At 46.7% G+C, this 19,455-nt stretch overlaps 1 protein-coding gene across 1 annotated transcript in view; it reads left to right on the top strand.

Moving 5' to 3' along the window:
- The window catches only part of ivd (isovaleryl-CoA dehydrogenase), a 41,250-nt gene that overhangs the window by 10,872 nt on the left and 10,923 nt on the right, over positions 1 to 19,455 (top strand). The window contains exons 3-8 of the mRNA XM_078233489.1: positions 6,212 to 6,263; positions 10,049 to 10,218; positions 14,240 to 14,333; positions 16,045 to 16,181; positions 17,116 to 17,212; positions 18,699 to 18,792. Of these exons, the coding sequence (XP_078089615.1) occupies positions 6,212 to 6,263; positions 10,049 to 10,218; positions 14,240 to 14,333; positions 16,045 to 16,181; positions 17,116 to 17,212; positions 18,699 to 18,792 (644 nt within the window). The remainder of the gene's footprint in view (positions 1 to 6,211; positions 6,264 to 10,048; positions 10,219 to 14,239; positions 14,334 to 16,044; positions 16,182 to 17,115; positions 17,213 to 18,698; positions 18,793 to 19,455) is intronic.

Consider the following 19,455-nt stretch of genomic DNA (forward strand, 5'->3'; position numbering starts at 1 on the left):
ACCATTGCTCCTTGGCAGTCATTGGTATTACCATCACTGAATCCCCCACTATCAACATCCTGGGGGAGGGGGGTGATTCCATCACAGGAGTTTGATGGAATACTCTCCACTTGCCTGGGTGAGTGCAGCTCCACCAGCATTCAAGAAGCTCGACACCATCCAGGACAAAGGAGCCCGCTTGATTGCTACCCATTCCATAAACATTCAATCCCTCCACCACTGACGAATAGTGGCAGCTGTGTGTACCATCCACCAGATGCACTGCAGCAACTCACCAAGATTCCTTGGATAGCACCTCCCAAATCCACGACCACTACCATGTAGAAGGACAAGAGCAGCAGAGACCTGGGAACACCACCACCTGGAGGTTCCCCTTCACGTCGCTCACCATCCGACTTGGAATTATATCGCCGTTCCTTCACTGTCACTGGTTCAAAATCCTGGAATTCCCTCCCTAACAGCACTTTGGGTGTACCTACACCACAAGGATTGCAGCAGTTAAGAAGATGGCTCACCACTACCTTCTGTAGGGCATCTAGGGATGGGCAATAAATGTTGGCCTAGCCAGCAAGGCACACAACCCATCGATGAATTTTTAAAAATTAAGTTCCTTATTGGTGAAACCATTCTCATGATTGTCTTTCTGCGCCCTCTCTTAATGCCTTCGTACCTGTTTTAATGCATGGTGCCCTGAACTGGACACAATATTCCAGTGAAGTAAAACCAGCTTTTTATGCAGGTTCACCCTAACTTCCATGCTTCTGTACTCTGTGTCCCTGTTGATTAAGCCCAGGATACTGTATGCTTTATTCTGTGCTCTCTCAACCTGTTCTGCCACCTGCAGTAATTTATACTGATTTTTAAAAATATGTTTATTGAAAAGTTTCTTATATTTTACATAGCAAACAAACACAGATACAGATCCACACAGTGCTCGCGAGTACATTCCAATGCGACTGGACACAGGGCTCCCCATGGCCAGGGGACAAGCCCCTGGTGCCCCCGGCACCCACCCACCCGCCCAAGTCCCATCTGATTGCACCAGTAATGACGGTAATAATATAAAAACAAAAAGGCAGAGGAACGCCGCTGGAGAACCAACTGAGCGCCCAAACAGCCCAGGCTATAAACCAGCGAGCAGAGGAAGGAAAGAGAGGCAGCGAAGGAGAGAAGAGAGTGAGAGGGAAAAGAGAAAAGTTCTTGTCTTGGTCCCCACCCCTCGGCAGGGTGGGTGGGTGTACTCAGGTAAAGGACCAATCGGGTGGAGGGGGGTTCTATGGGAGGTCCTGGGGCCATCAGGTATCTACTCACCCGGCTCCAACTGCAGCGCCCCAACATGCGCTATAAATGGTTGCCAGGTCTTATAGGACCTAGCAGTGAACCCATGTAGCGTGCACCTCACCTTCTCCAGCTTAATGGTATCTACCACCTCCTACACCCACTGTGAGTGCATCGGGAGTGCACCTGATTTCCACCTAAACAGGATTAGCCGTCTTGCCAGGAGTGTAGTGAAAGCTACAAAATCCGCTTGGAATTTTGGCAGCGGTGGATTTAAAGGCACAACCCCCAAACAGGGCAGCCTGGGGGGGATGCACTTATGTCCCGATCTAGCATTGCCGCAGTCATCTCAAATATCAATGTCCAGTAATTATACAGTGATGGGCAAGTCCAGAATGTATGTAAGAGGGTGGCGGGAGCTTGCCGGCACCGTTCACAAATGGGGCTTGTGTTTATACTGATTATTAAAAGTTCTTTGATGGGATGTGGGTTTTGTCGGTAAGGCATGCATTTGTTGTCCATCCTTGAACTAGGTGACTTGTTAAGCTGTTTCAGGAGGCAGTTGAGAGTCAACCACATAGTTGTGGTTCTGGAGTCACATGTAATCCAGACCAGGTAAGGACAGCAAGTTTCTTTCCCTAAAGGACATTCGTGAACCAGATGGATTTTACAACAATCAATGCGAGCTATCATAGTTACTATTACTGATTTGTAGCCCAGATTTATGAAATTAATTTAAATTTCATCTGCTGCTGTGGTGGGATTTGATCCCATTTCCCCAGAGATTAGCCTGGGTCTCTGGATTACCAATTTAGTGAGTTACCACTACACCACCATCTCATAGGAGCAGGTATAGTTCATTCGGCACTCATTCTTGGTTACTTCATCAAAAAACTCAAACAAGTTCGTTAAACACAATTCGTCCATAACAATTCATGTTGGTTTTCTTTAACCCGCATCTTCACTTGACTTAATTTTGTCCTGCATTATCGTTTCTGAACGTTTCCCCTCCATTGAAGTTAACCTGATGGGCTTTAGTTCCTGGGGTTATCTTTACAACCTTTGTTTTTGAACAGGCGAATAATATTTGCAAATCTCCAGTCCTCTGTCACTGCCCTTCAGTCAAAGGAAGATTAGAAAGTTATGACCAGTGTCTCTGCAATTTCCTTCAATTTCCTTCAATATCCTTGGGTACATCTCACCAGGTGTTTTAGCTTTTAAGTACAGACACCTAAACGATCCCCAGACCTGATCCCAAAGTCCCAAGAATCAAAAGACCTCCCTCCAGGACCATCTCTACAGCCTGTGAATTCATTGCTCTATCCTATTTCTATGCTCACTTGTGCGTGATACCAAGAGTAACCTGGAGATTACTACTTTTACAGTTCTGCTTGCTAATTTCCTACCTTTTTAAAAAATTCCTTTACGTATGTGGGTGTCACTGGCGAGACCAGCATTTATTGCCCATCCCTAGTTGCCCTTCAGAAGGTGGTTGTGAGCTGCCTTCTTGAATCGCTGCAGTCCATGTGGTGCAGTTCACCCACAGTGCTGTTAGGGTGGATTTTCACCCAGCAACTGTGAAGGAACAGCAATAAATTTCCAAGTCAGGATGGTGAGTGACTTCATAGAAATCATAGAAACCCTACAGTACAGAAAGAGGCCATTCGGCCCATCGAGTCTGCACCGACCACAATCCCACCCAGGCCCTACCCCCATATCTACCCACTAATCCCTCCAACCTATGCATCTCAGGACACTAAGGGCAATTTTTAGCATGGCCAATCAACCTAACCCGCACATCTTTGGACTGTGGGAGGAAACCGGAGCACCCGGAGGAAACCCACGCAGACACGAGGAGAATGTGCAAACTCCACACAGACACTGACCCAAGCCGGGAATCGAACCCACGTCTCTGGAGCTGTGAATCAGCAGTGCTAACCACTGTGCTACCATGCCGCCCTACAGGTGATGGTATTCCCAAGTATCTGCTGTCCTTGTCATTCTAGATGGTACTGATCATGGGTTTGGAAGGTGCTGCCTAAAGAGCTTTTGTGAGTTGATGCAGTGCATCTTGTAGATGATACACACTGTTTCCACTGTTCGTCAGTGGTGGAAGGATTGAATGTTTGTGGAATGGTAGCAATCACGCAGACTGCTTTGTCCTGGATGGTGTCGAGCTTCTTGAGTGTTGTTGGAGCTGCACTCATCCAGGCAAGTGGAGAATATTCGATTACATTCCTGACATGTATCTTATAGATGGTGAATAGGCTTTGGAGAGTCGGGAGGTGAGTTTTTTGCCTCAGAATTATCAGTCTTTGACCTGCTGTTGTAGCCACAGTAATTATATGGCTAGTCCAGCTCAGTTTCTGGTCAATGGTAACCCCCCAGGAAGTTGATAGCGAAGGATATGGGATGTTAAAGCCATTGAATGTCAAGGGGCAATGGTTGGATTCTCTCCTGTTGGAGATGATCATTGTCATGCACTTGTTTGGAACGAATATTGCTTGCCACTTGTCAGCCCAAGCCTGGATATTGTCCAGGTCTTGATGCATTTGGACATGGATTGTTTCAGTATCTGATTTGCGAATGGTGCTGAACATTGTGCTGTCATCAGCGAACATCCCTACTATGACCTTATAATGGAAAGAAGGTCATTGATGAAGCAGTTGAAGATGGTTGGGCCCAGGACACTACCCTGAGGAATTCCTGCAGTGATGTCCTGGAGCTGAGATGATTGATCTCCAACTCTACATTCTGACTGCAGGGCCACGTCCCCCTTCCTACCTATGTTGTTGGGAGCAGTGTGGACCATGAATGTTGACTGTTCGTTCTCCCACCTCTGGGTGTTCTGCAGCTGTTCAATGATACCCTTTACCGTGGAAGAGCACACCATCCTGGATTTACATCTGTGGCCACAGAATCACCTGTCTGTTTCTGCATTGGTTCTTTCTACAACTCCAGAAACTCCTGTTGACTTTCAAATTGTCAATCATTTGAAAAGTTCTGGCTCACTCAGTAATTCCTGGTGTGGTCTTTGCATGGCCATTGTGCTTGTAACGCTGCTGTGGAACTGGTCTCGAGTACTTTTGTGAATTACCTGTCATTGCCTTCACGACTCAGAGAGTCTTTAACAGCTTTGGTAAAAAGCTCTTCTAAACAAGTTATCGTGCAGCTTAAGGTCATTGCAATCAAGGTTCCTGTCTATTTGCTGTAATTAAAAATCCACTGTAATGAAAGGCTAATCTTCTGGCTCTTTTTCCATTAATTAAGTGGTTCTTCAGGGCTCCGTGTTCTCCTGCTCAGTTCCTTCCTATCATTAATGGCCTGCTCTCATCTTCCACGTTTTTTGTTGATGATTGCATTATGCATTCAGCAGCTTCCTTCAGATTATAAAAATCCTTAGCACTCAATATCCTCTGCGTTTGCAATACATCGACTGAAGCTCTCTACCTTGATCGCTTCCATATCCATCGTACGGTATTTTTTGTATTGTTTCCAAATCTAATGAACTGCTACCATTTCTTATCCCTGGCTTTACCCGTCCTATCTGTTTACATCCTGACCTCACTGTGACCTCTGCCCTCAAGCCAAACATACATTTAGTCTATTGCGAAAGCCGATTCCCAAGAAACCAGATTTCCTCCTTTGTGCCAAACATTGGTTTTTCCCTCAAAAGCTCTTAAACCACACAAGATGGGAATGTTGCTTTTGTATCTGGGGCGGCACGGTGGCACGATGGTTAGCACTGCTGCCTCACAGCGCCAGGGACCCAGGTTCAATTCCGGCCCCGGGTCACTGTCTGTTTGGAGTTTGCACATTCTCCCTGTGTCTGCGTGGGTTTCCTCCGGGTGCTCCGGTTTCCTCCCACATTCCAAAGATGTGTGGGTTAAGTGGATTGGCCATGCTAAATTGCCCCTTAGTGTTGGGGGACTAGCTAGGGTAAATATGTGGGGTTACAGGGAAAGGGACTGGGTGGGATTGTGGTCGGTGCAGACTTGATGGGCCGAATGGCCTCCTTCCGCACTGTAGGATTTTATGATTCTATGATCCTAGACTCTTTTACTCCTAGACAGGTTACTTGAAAAGATCTTTCATTGTGTAGCAATCCTGATCTCTCTTCTATGGTCTTTCTCTATTTAACTTGTACATTAGTAGGGTCATTGGTCCTGTGAATCTCTCCCTTCTCATGTCTGACTTTGCCACCCAACATGTTCTCTCCCATTCTAATACCCTCACTATGTTTAAGTCCATGGATACAATTTTTGCTTCCTCCTGCCTGTTTGATGGAGGCACTTCTCTCTCTTTGATGGAGGTTGCCTTCATTCCTCAGGCTCCATTTCATTGAGGCAATCCCCTTTCCTCTGTCCCTGGTTTTCCCAAAGTATCCTTCTTTCATTTGCTCCCTATTTGTGGAGGCACCATTCTCTTCTGTTTAATGGAAGGAGTGTTGCTCTTGCATCAGTTCAAGGATTTTTTTTGTTTTAAGTTGCCTCCTTTTCCAAGAAGTGCTTTTCTGTCTTTTCCCACCACCCCCAACAAATTCACGAAAGAACTTTTCTCTGAGTATCCCATCTAATTTTTGTTCTCAACTACTTTTAAATTGGATTTTGTAACTCATTGTGGACCATCTGTGAACATGGACTATCTGAACTCTTCAGCAAATGCGTCTATATTTCCAATATCTTGATTATAAATTGTTTGATTAGCTACTATTAAACTGCAGTTCGTTGCTCAAAGTTTGACACTCAGTAACATGGCATGATGTGACTGGGACATTTTGAGCTAACAAGTTGAAGAATATTGTGTGCCAATCCCACGTGTCCGCGTCTTCGACAGGAGTGATTGATGCACCTGTGTGTAACACAACTTGGATTTATTGGTAAACGCTTCTCATCGATTTACTTTACCGCTCTGTTGCCTCTTTGGTGTTTAGGAGTTCTGGAAGCAGCTTGGTGATCTTGGAGTTCTAGGGATCACTGCACCTGGTGAGTTTTGATAGCTTCTGCCTGCTTTGCTTTCCGTAGCAGTAATTTTAACTGTCAGGTAATGGTCGCGTACTTGGGGGGCTATGGGGATGGTGTGGGAAGATGGAGTCGAAGTGAAAGGTCAGCCACGATCTAGTTGAATAATGGAGCAGGATCGAAGGGCCCAACGGCCTACTCCAGCCTAGAAAACCGCTCAGCTCAAGGGCATCGAGGAATAGGCAATAAACACTGGCCAGCCAGCGACGCTCATGTTCCACGAATGAATAAATGAAAAGGTCTTATTTCTGCGGTTATGATACCTAGGCTTGCACTGTTTACAGAATGTGATGCCAATGTTTTATTCTTTCATGGGATGTGAGTACAGCTGGCAAGGCCAGCATTTGTTGCTCATCCCTGATTGCCCTTGAGAAGCTGGTGGAGGGCCTCTGCCTTGAAGCGCTGAAGTCCACCTGGTGTAGGTACAGCCGCAGCGTTGTTTGGAAGGGAGTTCCAAGACGCTAATCCAGCTGCAGTGAAGGAATGGCAATGTGGGGGGAGGGGGGGTTCCACATTGTCAAGAGGAGCGCCTTGAAAGACTTGTTACACCAAGGGTCCCCTCTGACTGTCTCATGGACAGAGAAGATCCCATGGCGCTACTTAAATTGTTGTTCTGGCCAAATTTAATCACTCTATGGATAAATAATCACCTGTAAAGCAGATTAATCGCCATTTATCCAGGACAAGACAGTTGACTTGATGTGCAGGTTAGGTGGATTGGCCATGCTGAATTGCCCCTTAATGTCAGGAAGGTTAGCAGGGTAAATACATGGGGCTACGGGGATAGGGCCTGCGTGGGATTGTGGTCGGTGCAGACTCGATGGGCCGAATGGCCTCCTTCTGCACTGTAGGGATCCTATGATTCTATGACTTGTGCCAAAGTGAATCAGTCATGTGATGAACTCCAAGAGGTTTTGAAGATTTGATGAGGTGCTATTTAAATGTAGGGCTTTCATTCTGTGGGTATCTGTCTGTAATATTGTGTAACTGTCAATTAAACACGCCGAATGAAAATTGCTACTTTTTGCTCTGAAAAGGTTCTTTAGAAACTTGGTCCACGCAAAAACCTGGCTGCAACTGCACTGTCCAGTCAGAGGCCAGGGGGAAGAGGAAAATAAATTTTATGCAGAAAGTTGTGATCTGGAGAGATGCTCCCCAAAAAGTGCCGTAAATTCAGTAAGAACTGCTAAAAGGCACCGGAGAGACTTGAAAAAGAAGTAACAAAGCTGTGTATTAAAGATAGAGGAGGGGACTAACTGGATAGCTCTTTCAGATAACCAGTATAGGCAGGGTGGGCTGAATGGTCGCCTCCTGTGCTGTGTCATTCTCTACATACATTTATTTACAGCAGGTGATTCAGGCTAAATAACCATCCAACATTCATTGTCCTTGTATAAAGAAGGACTACTTGAATGATGCACTGGAAGACAGCCAGCAACTTTGCAACTGCACCCCAACATTTTATTGTTAATTCTTGGGCTGTGGGTAAGGCCGACATTTATTATCCATTGTCTAATTGCCGTGGGGAGGTGATTTTGGGCCATCTTGAACCACTCGCGGTTTGATAAAATTGAGTGGCTTGTTGGAATACTTCACAGGGCAGTTAAGAGTCAGCACATTGGTATCATATGTAGTGAAGATTGGGTGAGGATATTCATTCGTTCCCCTGAAGGAAATTCATTGATCCATAGGCTTTTACTGTAATCCGATAATTTCCTGTCACAGCTTTATTTCTAGAACTTTTAAAATCAAATTTAAATGCTCAGGCTGCCATTGTGGAATATCGGTGGGATTCTGCGGCCTTGCTCATCCTGAAAACGTAAAATCCCACCCGAGGTCAACGGACCTTCCCATTGTCTGTCCCTCACCCGCTCCCATTCCCATGGCAGGCTGGGTGGTAAGATCCTGGCCGTCATCCCTGCATTAAGCCTACAATAGTGTCACACATCGAGTCATTGAGGTTTACAGCATGGAAATAGGCCTTTCGGCCCAACTTGTCCGTGCCAGCCAGTTTTTAACCATTAAGCTAGTCCCAATCGCCTGTGTTTGGCCCATATCCCTCTATACCAATCTTGAATGAATTCATATCTTCAAAACAAGGTGAAAAAAAAACTTATTTTTAAACAGGTGACATCACATTGGCGTGCGATACAGATTGAGAATGCAAAGACTTTCTGCCTGTGATTTCCCCGCGTGATATCAAGTAAATTAAGATGTAATAATGGTGTCTATTTTGCATGTTATTGCAGAAACTTTGAAGAAAATATGCATAAATATAGCACCATTCAGCTCCTTGCAACATCCCAAACCACTTCAGTGCCACTGAAATACTTTGGAATTGTCATCACTGCAATATCAACAGAAGGTGGCTGTTATCCAGTAGGCGTATTTGACAACCACTTTGCAAATATATAAGTTGTCACAACCAGCAAATAAGATAAATAACCAACTAATTTGTTCTTAATGGTGTTGGTTGAGGGATAAATATCGACCAGGAAAGTAGAGACCTGCTGTTCATCAAAATACTGCCATGGGATCTTTCATATCCACCTAAAAAGGCTTAACTTCCCAGTCACCAGCATGAACTGGTTGGGCCAAATGGCCTGTGGCTGTGTTGCACATACTATTTAGTCCAAAGGATGACACTCCTGAACATACAGGAGCATGTTCAGTACTGCAAAGAAATGTGTCAGCATGGATTTACAAGAACCTATAATCTTCCCACCCATGGGTGAGCCATGGAACTATGACTGATATTTATAAACGGCATTTTTTGCAGGGCATTTAGTGCGGCCAGAATTCTCCCATCCTGCCAGCCACTGGAATTTTAGCGGGTGGGTTGCGGACAATGTGAAACCCCGTTGATAAACGGGCGGGAATTTCCGGCTTTTGGAACAGTGCGGCCGGAGAATTCTGCCCTGCATCTTTGGATGTGTCCTGTGTGTGCAAATTCATGACTGCATGTGTTTTGCTAGTGTGTATACTGATGCGACAGTGTGTATACTGATGCGACAGTGTGTATACTGATGCGACAGTGTGTATACTGATGCGACAGTGTGTATACTGATGCGACAGTGTGTATACTGATGCGACAGTGTGTATACTGATGCGACAGTGTGTATACTGATGCGACAGTGTGTATACTGATGCGACAGTGTGTATACTGATGCGACAGTGTGTATGTTGATGTGACAGTGTGCTGTGTTCTGATGTCACGTTAGTGTGTTTTATGGGAGTATGTGAGTGGGTGTATTTAGCTGGGCTGTGGTATGTAGGAGGGACACTGCATTTTGCAGTTTTTTGAATATATTTTCTGATTGGATGCGATCTCATTTGGCATGTATGTTTGTAGAGGAGCGCATAGTGTTTTCAGCATGGGTATTGCCGGAAATTCCTGAATATCTGATGATTACGTGTGTGAATTTCTATAGTTGCATTAAATTTACAGCACAGAAACCGAGCTTACAGTCCAATTGGTCTGTGCTGTTGTTCCTGCTCCCCATCAGCCTCTGCCCACCTTTTCTCATCTTGTTCTATCAGTCCTTTCTTGTCCTTTCCCTCTCCTCTACCTAACCAGCTTCCCCTTAAATACCTTTATGCTAAGTACTTCAACCACTTCCAAATTTCACATTCTTACCAATAGTGTAATTACAGTGTTGTCTCAGATGGCTGATGTATGGTGTTCCGGATTTTGTTCCGGTTGCGTGAGCTTAATGATCTTGTTCAGCTAGCTTTGTGGTACCTTACAGAGGAATATGGAGGGGCAGGAGGTGGATACCTGGATCATGTCCTTGTTATGGAGGAAATAAGCCGTGCGTCCGCTGCCATTGGCCTCAGCTATGGAGCTCATTCTAACCTGTGCATCAATCAGCTGGTGAGGAATGGAAACGAAGAACAGAAGAAGAAATATTTACCAAAGGTACAGCACCAAGTGATGCAAAGTCATGCTGAAGTTGAATTGTTGGGTCATGCCAAATAGCTGTGTATTCCTTGCTCTGAGACCATCCTTCAGTAGCTGAAGGAAATTTCAGAGGGATATCCAAGAGATAATCTCCAGTGTCTCCTAACCCAAATCCTGAGTCCAGTTATAGTATAGATACCAAGCTAGGCAAGTACCTACATAGTGGTATTAAGCTAACTGACCTGAATTGCATTGCCAGCTGTACAGTATGTCCGGTCTAATGATAAAACAGTTCTGCTTAGCTTTAGCATATCGTAACACGGTTGGAGGTTTAGGAGCATAAGATTGTCTCTGAACTGTGCGCTCACACCTCCTGCCTTCATATTGCCTCTATCACCTGACTTGTGCTCCTGCTTATGCATCAGTGTGCATTTTCCACCAGCGCTGAGGGGATAATATAACCAGAGTTTGCTCACTTAAAGAATGTAAATTTAGGACATCGATTTGAACGCTCTGCATTTTGTTTTCAACTGCTAACAGTCAGCTCATAAGAGTTATTCGACAACTCCTTTTATTTTGGGAATGCTGTCATTCCCAAGGGATGGTGATGTGCTGCATTCCAACATTTAAATACATAAAACAATATATAGTTTTAAAGTTTACTTATTAATGTCACAAGTAGGCTTACGTTAACACAGCAATGACGTTACTGTGAAAATCCCCTAGTCGCCACACTCCAGCGCCTGTTTGGGTACACTGAGAGAGAATTTAGCAGGGTCAATGCACCTAACCAGCACATCTTTCAGACTGTGGAGGAAACCGGAGCACCCAGAAGAAACCCACGCAGACACAGGGAGAACGTGCAGACTCCGCACAGGCAGTGACCCACACCCAGGAATCGAACCCGGGTCCCTGGCACTGTGAGGTACATACGGTACATACTCTTGCAACTCGGCCAACGTTGTCTACCTGATACGCTGCAAGAAAGGATGTCCCGAGGCATGGTACATTGGGGAAACTATGCAGACGCTGCGACAACGGATGAATGAACACCGCTCGACAATCACCAGGCAAGACTGTTCTCTTCCTGTTGGGGAGCACTTCAGCGGTCACGGGCATTCGGCCTCTGATATTCGGGTAAGCGTTCTCCAAGGCGGCCTTCGCGACACACGACAGCGCAGAGTCGCTGAGCAGAAACTGATAGCCAAGTTCCGCACACACAAGGACGCCCTCAACCGGGATATTGGGTTTATGTCACACTATTTGTAACTCCCACAGTTGCGTGGACCTGCAGAGTTTCACTGGCTGTCTTGTCTGGAGACAATACACATCTTTTTAGCCTGTCTTGATGCTCTCTCCACCCCCATTGTTTTGTTTCTTAAAGACTGGATTAGTTGTAAGTATTCGCATTCCAACCATTATTCATGTAAATTGAGTCTGTGTCTTTATAAGTTCTGTTTGTGAACAGAATTCCCACTCACCTGAAGAAGGGGCTTAGAGCCTCGAAAGCTTGTGTGGCTTTTGCTACCAAATAAACCTGTTGGACTTTAACCTGGTGTTGTTAAACTTCTTACTGTGTTTACCCCAGTCCAACGCCGGCATCTCCACATCATGACTGTGAGGCAGCAGTGCTAGCCATGGTGCCCCCCATCAGTCCTTTTAGACCCTGGTGAAACATGCCTAGTAAGAAGTCTAACAACACCAGGTTAAATAGCAAATGCCACTAGCTTTCGGAACGCTGCCCCTTCGTCAGGTGGAGTGAGAGAAGTGCTCACAAACAGGGCAGACGGAGACACAAACTCTATTTACAGAATAATGATTGGAATGCTAATCAAGCTAATCAATGCTAATACAGCTAATCAAGTCTTAAAGGTACAGACAATGAGTGGAGAGAGCATTAAGCACAGGTTAAAGAGATGTGTATTGTCTCCAGACAGGACAGTTAGTGAGATTTTGCAAGCCCAGGCAAGTTGTGGGGGTTACAGATAGTGTGACATGAACCCAAGATCCCAGTTGAGGCTGTCCTCATGTGTGCGGAACTTGGCTATCAGTCTCTGCTCAGCGACTCTGCACTGTCGTGTGTCGTGAAGGCCGCCTTGGAGAACGCTTACCCGAAGATCAGAGGCTGAATGCCCGTGACCGCTGAAGTGCTCCCCAACAGGAAGAGAACAGTCTTGCTTGGTGATTGTCGAGCAGAGTTCATTCATCCATTGTCGTAGCGTCTGCATGGTTTCCCCAATGTACCATGCCTCGGGACATCCTTTCCTGCAGCGTATCAGGTCGACAACGTTGGCTGAGTTGCAAGTGTATGTACCGTGTACCTGGTGGATGGTGTTCTCCCGTGAGATGATGGCATCCGTGTCGATGATCTGGCATGTCTTGCAGAGGTTGCTGTGGCAGGGTTGTGTGCTGTTGTGGTCACTGTTCTCCTGAAGGCTGGGTAGTTTGCTGCGGACAATGGCCTGTTGGAGGTTGTGCGGTTGTTTGAAGGCAAGAAGTGGGGGTGTGGGGATGGCCTTGGTGAGATGTTCGTCTTCATCGATGACATATTGAAGGCTCCGGAGGAGATGTCGTAGCTTCTCCGCTCCGGGAGCAGAGAAGCTACGACATCTCCTCCGGAGCCTTCAACATGTCATCGATGAAGACGAACATCTCGCCAAGGCCATTCCCACACCCCAACTTCTTGCCTTCAAACGACCGCACAACCTCAAACAGGCCATTGTCCGCAGCAAACTACCCAGGCTTCAGGAGAACAGTGACCACAACAGCACACAACCCTGCCACAGCAACCTCTGCAAGACGTGCCGGATCATCGACACGGATGCCATCATCTCACGTGATAACACCATCCACCAGGTACGCGGTACATACATTTGCAACTCGGTCAACGTTGTCGACCTGATACGCTGCAGGAAAGGATGTCCCGAGGCATGGTACATTAGGGAAACCATGCAGACGCTACGACAATCGATGAATGAACACTGCTCGACAATCACCAGGCAAGACTGTTCTCTTCCTGTTGGGGAGCACTTCAGCGGTCACGGGCATTCAGCCTCTGATCTTCGGGTAAGCGTTCCCCAAGGCGGCCTTCACGACACACGACACCGCAGAGTCGCAGAGCAGAAAATGATAGCCAAGTTCCGCACACATGAGGACAGCCTCAACTGGGATCTTGGGTTCATGTCACACTATCTGTAACCCCCACAACTTGCCTGGACTTGCAAAATCTCACTAACTGTCCTGTCTGGAGACAATACACATCTCTTTAACCTGTGCTTAATGCTCTCTCCACTCACATTGTCTGTACCTTTAAGACTTGATTAGCTTGATTAGCATTCCAATCATTATTCTGTAAATAGAGTTTGTGTCCCTGTATGGTCTGTTTGTGAGCACTTCTCCCACTCCACCTGACGAAGGGGCAACGCTCCGAAAGCTACTGGCATTTGCTACCAAATAAACCTGTTGGACTTTAACCTGGTGTTGTAAGACTTCTTACTGTGTTTACCCCAGTCCAACGCCAGCATCTCCACATCATGGAAACCTGCGCAACCAGACATCAACAATTATTGACAACATCGCAGAGATGTCACGCATCTAACATTGTAACCAAAGTACCATAAACGATGTTGGTAGTTGAACCTGATTTCCCCCAATTCCCTACGTACTGTATCGTTCGGAAAGAACAGATAACGGGAGCAGCCAGGGTCAAAACAGGGAAATAGCAGAGCTCGAAAGAAAATATTAAGGATTAGAAGAAAGTGTCTTGCAAATGGCATCTTCAAGCATGACACAAAATCTATTGAAGTGAGCTGTTTGGAAACAATAGAGGTAGGGCTTTCAAATCAATAACGGATTGGAAGTGAAAGGAAAATCTTTCAACAATCACCTCTGTAACCATATTATAGCTCAAAGTGAATCCATTGATTGTGTTATATTCTGCAGATGGTTCTTGGAGCAGCCTCCTGAGTGCTTGTTAATTCACTGCAGTTTGACTGTGAAGTGGATCTCCTTCTGTTTAATTGGTTTTCTCTCCCTTCAGTTGATCAGTGGTGATCATTTTGGAGCTCTGGCCATGAGTGAACCGAATGCAGGGTCAGATGTTGTCTCGATGAAGTTGAAGGCGGATAAGAAAGGTTTGTGGAACTAATGACTAAACGAGTGGCAAAAACATGACACTGGCTTAGGACTCTGGTTCGCTTTGGGATGGAGATTTAAATCCATCCCAGGCTGATGGTATCAAAATTGCCACTATTTGGCTGAGAGAGTCTCCTTTGAATCAAGTTTGGAGATTTTACACTGACCTTCAGGTGAGCCCAAGTTCATGAGATAAAACTACCCGTATTTTGGTGTTAAATTGGTAAGCGGTAAGGATTGGAATCTGCTGTGGTTATCTCCTCAGATTCAGTTGTGCCATTACTCCTGTAGGTAACGCGAATATTTCCATATGGAAGTTGGCTTGCCCATTCCTGTATCTGCCTATGCAGTGAGGGGACCCAGGAGTGGAAATTAAATTCACTTGTTATCTGAACCAGAACTCCGTGTACCCGTATGTCTTTAATCTCGCCGAAGACCAGCCCAATCCTAGACAAGGGAACACTTAACTTGAATCATTAAATTGCTTTATTCCGGAAAGTCCAGGTTGATGGGTGTGATCAGAGTTGCCTAGTCCAGTCCAGTGCCTGTATTCAGCCATATTTCTGGCTGCAAAGACATTAGTTTTTGAGGAAAATAATTTCCAATTTGCTTACTAACCGCCTGACCTTGGATTCACAGCCCATCCCAGGGTTATCCTCTGAAAGTAACCCCTGAAAATTAAGATTTAACCCCAAACACATTTTCAAATAATTCCTATCTGGATCTTATTTGTGACCAATAAACTCGAGTCAGAAGCTTTGACTGGTGTGGGAAATGTTTCATTTAATGGAGTAATGGGTGATCTTCTGAGATTGGAGTCCAGAGTCCCTGGTTGGGGGCACTTTGTGCCTTCTAGATAGTTGTTGTTGTTTCTCTTCCCGCACCTATTGATGCACAAGGCAGACTTTCACCTGTTTCCATTACGGGTTTTTCCCTGGAATGGGTCAGAGGCTTACAGCTTGAGGTGTGCCACTCCGCATTGAGTATGGGTGACCAGGAGGCTTTCCTGCTCTTACTGCCTGCCACTGGCATGTGTTGGAAGGATTTCGCAGATTCATAGTCAACTTGTTTGACTGTGTTATGAAGCACCTTCCTTGGCGGGGCGGCACAGTGGTTAGCACTGCTGCCTCACAGCGCCAGGGACCCGGGTTCAATTCCCGGCTCGGGTCACTGTCTGTTTGGAGTTTGCACATTCTCCTCGTGTCTGCGTGGGTTTCCTCTGAGTGCTCCAGTTTCCTCCCACAGTCCAAAGATGTGCGGGTTAGGTGGATTGGCCATGCTAAATTGCCCCTTAGTGTCAGGGGGACTAGCTGGGGTAAATGCATGGGGTTATGGGTATAGGGTCTGTGTGGGATTGTGGTCGGTGCAGAATGCCTCCTTCTGCACTGCACTATGATTCTATGGCCATCAAGTCCTGAGTTGGGGTTTGAGCCAGAGCTTCTGGCTTGGGACACAACCCACTGCACCACAAGACCTCCCGGTCCCTTGTAGATGCAAACTACTAAATATGGAAAATATTCCACACCACATCCACCCAAACAGAAAGGTGAAAATGGGAAGCACCATTGTTGAGAAAGAAGAGAATTATTCGGTGGTTGGCAAAACAGGCAATGCAGAATGCCAAGAAGTAAAGGAGTGCTTGATTGATTTTTTCTGATCAACCTAATTCCTAAAAGCTACTGACAGAGACCTGTTTTTGTTTTCCGTAAGGTGATTACTACATCCTCAATGGCAACAAGTTCTGGATCACCAATGGGCCTGATGCCGATGTACTCATTGTTTATGGCAAAACGGACATTCGTGCCAAGCCAGCGTCCCGTGGCATTACGACATTCATTGTAGAGAAGGTAATGTTTTACATTGATTCTCATCGGAACTTCGAGCATCTCTTTCGGGACATTTTGGGCATCAGGCATTTGTAAATGGCAGGTACTGACCCTTTCCATTGCAGTAATTATGGGTTTGGGCTCAGGGACGCACTGTCAGCCTGGCCTGTTTTATATCGAAAACTTTCACCTGAACTTCAAGAGTGAATCTTGGCTTGGTGCTGTCTCTGTCAGGTGATCAGACATCAGCCTATGGGGCTCAGCTAGGAGCTGTGATCGGGGCCCCGTGCGGAGCCCTCCGGGGGCCCCGTGCGGAGCCCTCCGGGGGCCCCGTGCGGAGCCCTCCGGGGGCCCCGTGCGGAGCCCTCCGGGGGCCCCGTGCGGAGCCCTCCGGGGGCCCCGTGCGGAGCCCTCCGGGGGCCCCGTGCGGAGCCCTCCGGGGGCCCCGTGCGGAGCCCTCCGGGGGCCCCGTGCGGAGCCCTCCGGGGGCCCCGTGCGGAGCCCTCCGGGGGCCCCGTGCGGAGCCCTCCGGGGGCCCCGTGCGGAGCCCTCCGGGGGCCCCGTGCGGAGCCCTCCGGGGGCCCCGTGCGGAGTCCTCCGGGGAGCAGTGATCAGGGCTCCTGTGGAGCGCATCTGGGAGAAGTGATCAGGTCTCAATAAGAGCTAGCCAGTTAATCTCATTTGCTTCTGCTTCTTTCCCAAGAAAGGAATGTTGCAGGCTTAGGAAGAGGAAATGGACCTCTCTGCATCCTGACAAACAGGCAGATGCATCAAGCTGATTACAACAGGCTGATTATCATCATCTACCTGTTTTCTTCATTAGATCTTTGCTGCAGTGTGGCTCAGATTATCGATCCATGTAGCCAGGGCAGATAACATTTCATGTGCTTTTGTGCACTACCTCCCGTGCTTTTTTTTTGCTGACCCTCTGTGCATATTTTTGTTTGTCTTTAAGGGTATGTCTGGATTCAGTACAGCTCAAAAACTGGATAAATTGGGAATGAGAGGCTCCAACACGTGTGAACTAATCTTTGAAGATTGCAAAGTGCCAGGTATTAAACTATTTCAAATTTGAATTTAATTATTGTCATGGTCAGTTCAAATGCACTGGCTGAAATGGTGGGAGAAGGAGATTCAATGTTGGGCATATAGCTGAAAAGGACAATAATGTTGGGCCGTGGGTGAGACGCAGGGTGAATGGGATTAACTGGTTAGCAATGGTCCTGCACAGGCATGATGGACTGAATAGCCTCCTTCTGTACTGAACGAAACTATGATTGTATGAGTTTGACAGGTGGGGCTTTCGAGGACACTTTAAGGATCTGCTTCTTTCGTGCCCCTCCTGCTTTATGTATCTGTCTGTGATAACGTGACCACGTAACAGGCCTTGCCCACCACCCAACTCCCACGCCCCCTCCTGTCCATTGCAGAAAGCGTTGACAAAAATGCAGTGTCAATTAAATCTGAATAAATCATGGAAACCCTACAGTACAGAAAGAGGCCATTCGGCCCATCGAGTCTGCACCGACCACAATCCCACCCAGACCCTACTCCCATATCCCTACATAATTTGCCCACTAATCCCTCTAACCTACGCATCTCAGGACACTAAGGGGCAATTTTTAGCATGGCCAGTCAACCTAACCCGCACATCTTTGGACTGTGGGAGGAAACCGGAGCACCCGGAGGAAACCCACGCAGGCACGAGGAGAATGTGCAAACTCCACACAGACAGTGACCCAAGCCGGGAATCGAACCCAGGTCCCTGGAGCTGTGAAGCAGCAGTGCTAACCACTGTGCTACCGTGCCGCCCAAACAATGCAGACATGTGAGAGTGGGTCCGTTTTGAGCTTGCACAGAACACCTCGAATCATACAGTGGCAGACAGCCCAATCTGTAGGTAAATGTTTTATCACGAGTCACCTTTTGGTGTAAGTACCAGAGCAAATCAACTTGACTGGGATCTTGTCACCTATACTTTCCAGCACATCTGTGCTGAAGCAAGTGAGCAGGTATACATCTCTAACAATGACCAGATACAAGGAGCTTATAGGTTTCCCTGGAAAGAAAATATCATCAGGGGATGTAATTTTTTCAGGGGAAGGTGATGTATGGTCTGTTTTTGTATTGGTAAGTTTAAGTTTTATTTATTAGTACCATGAGTAGGCTTACATTAACACTGCAATGAAGTTACTGTGAAAATCCCCTAGTTGCCACACTCTGGCACCTGTTCAGGTACACTGAGGGAAAATTTAGCATGGCCAATGCATCTAACCAGCGCGTCTTTCAGACTGTGGGAGGAAACCGGAGCACCCGGAGGAAACCCACATCGACATGGGGAGAACGTGCAAACTCCGCACAGACAGTGACCCAAGCCGGGAATAGAACCCAGGTCCCTGGCACTGTGAGGTAACAGTGCCAACCACTGTGCCATCATACCTGTCACCCAGTGTACACAGCTGCAACATTGATCTGAACCCATTTTTATAAAGGTGTAATGTTCATATCTACATGCTATCTGTGATTTAATGATTTCAGCCAGTAATATCTTGGGAGAAGTGAACAAAGGAGTCTATGTACTGATGAGTGGTCTGGACTTGGAGCGATTGGTGTTGTCTGCTGGTCCTCTCGGGTAAGGAATTATCTTCTGTCCTTTGACATGTTTCAGCCTGGTAACAAAGACTTGATGTTCCAATGTGAAAGTCGCTGTTTAAATATCGATAAATACTTTTCACTCAGTTGTGTCTGAGATCTGAACTTCAGAACCATTGGTTTCTGCTCCAAAACCTAGTGGAACTCTCTGAACTTATGGGTTTTGCTGCCAAAGAATGCATGCTGTTTCAATAATTACTCCAAGAATGAGCCAGGCTCCACCAATCGTAGGAAACTATTGACTACTGCAAGGTGAAAAGTAAGGAGTCAAATAGTTTGCATTTCCCATCTCGGCTGTTATTCCCTGGTCTTCCATTCTAACCTCTTGAAGGTGCTGATACCACTGGAATAAAGATCCATGGATGCCCACAGCCTCTGGTGCTTCACTCAGCTGCCCATTCTTTGCGGAAGTGTGTAGTGCCAGGTGGCAATGCCAGGGCACTGCCTAGGCATTCCGCTCTCCTCCTGGGGGCTATAATTAGCTCTGAGCCCTTGGCGGGTTCCCTTTACCTGGTTCCCCATTTCTTCAAAAGGTGGTTGTAAACATTGCTGATGTGACGTCGCATTGGTGGGGGGGCAGTTCCTAATGTGGGGGGAATGATACGATGAGGAAGCCCACTATTTATGTTAGTATGTTAGATTT

Source organism: Mustelus asterias, chromosome 18 (genome assembly GCF_964213995.1).
Source record: "Mustelus asterias chromosome 18, sMusAst1.hap1.1, whole genome shotgun sequence".
NCBI lineage: Eukaryota > Metazoa > Chordata > Chondrichthyes > Carcharhiniformes > Triakidae > Mustelus > Mustelus asterias.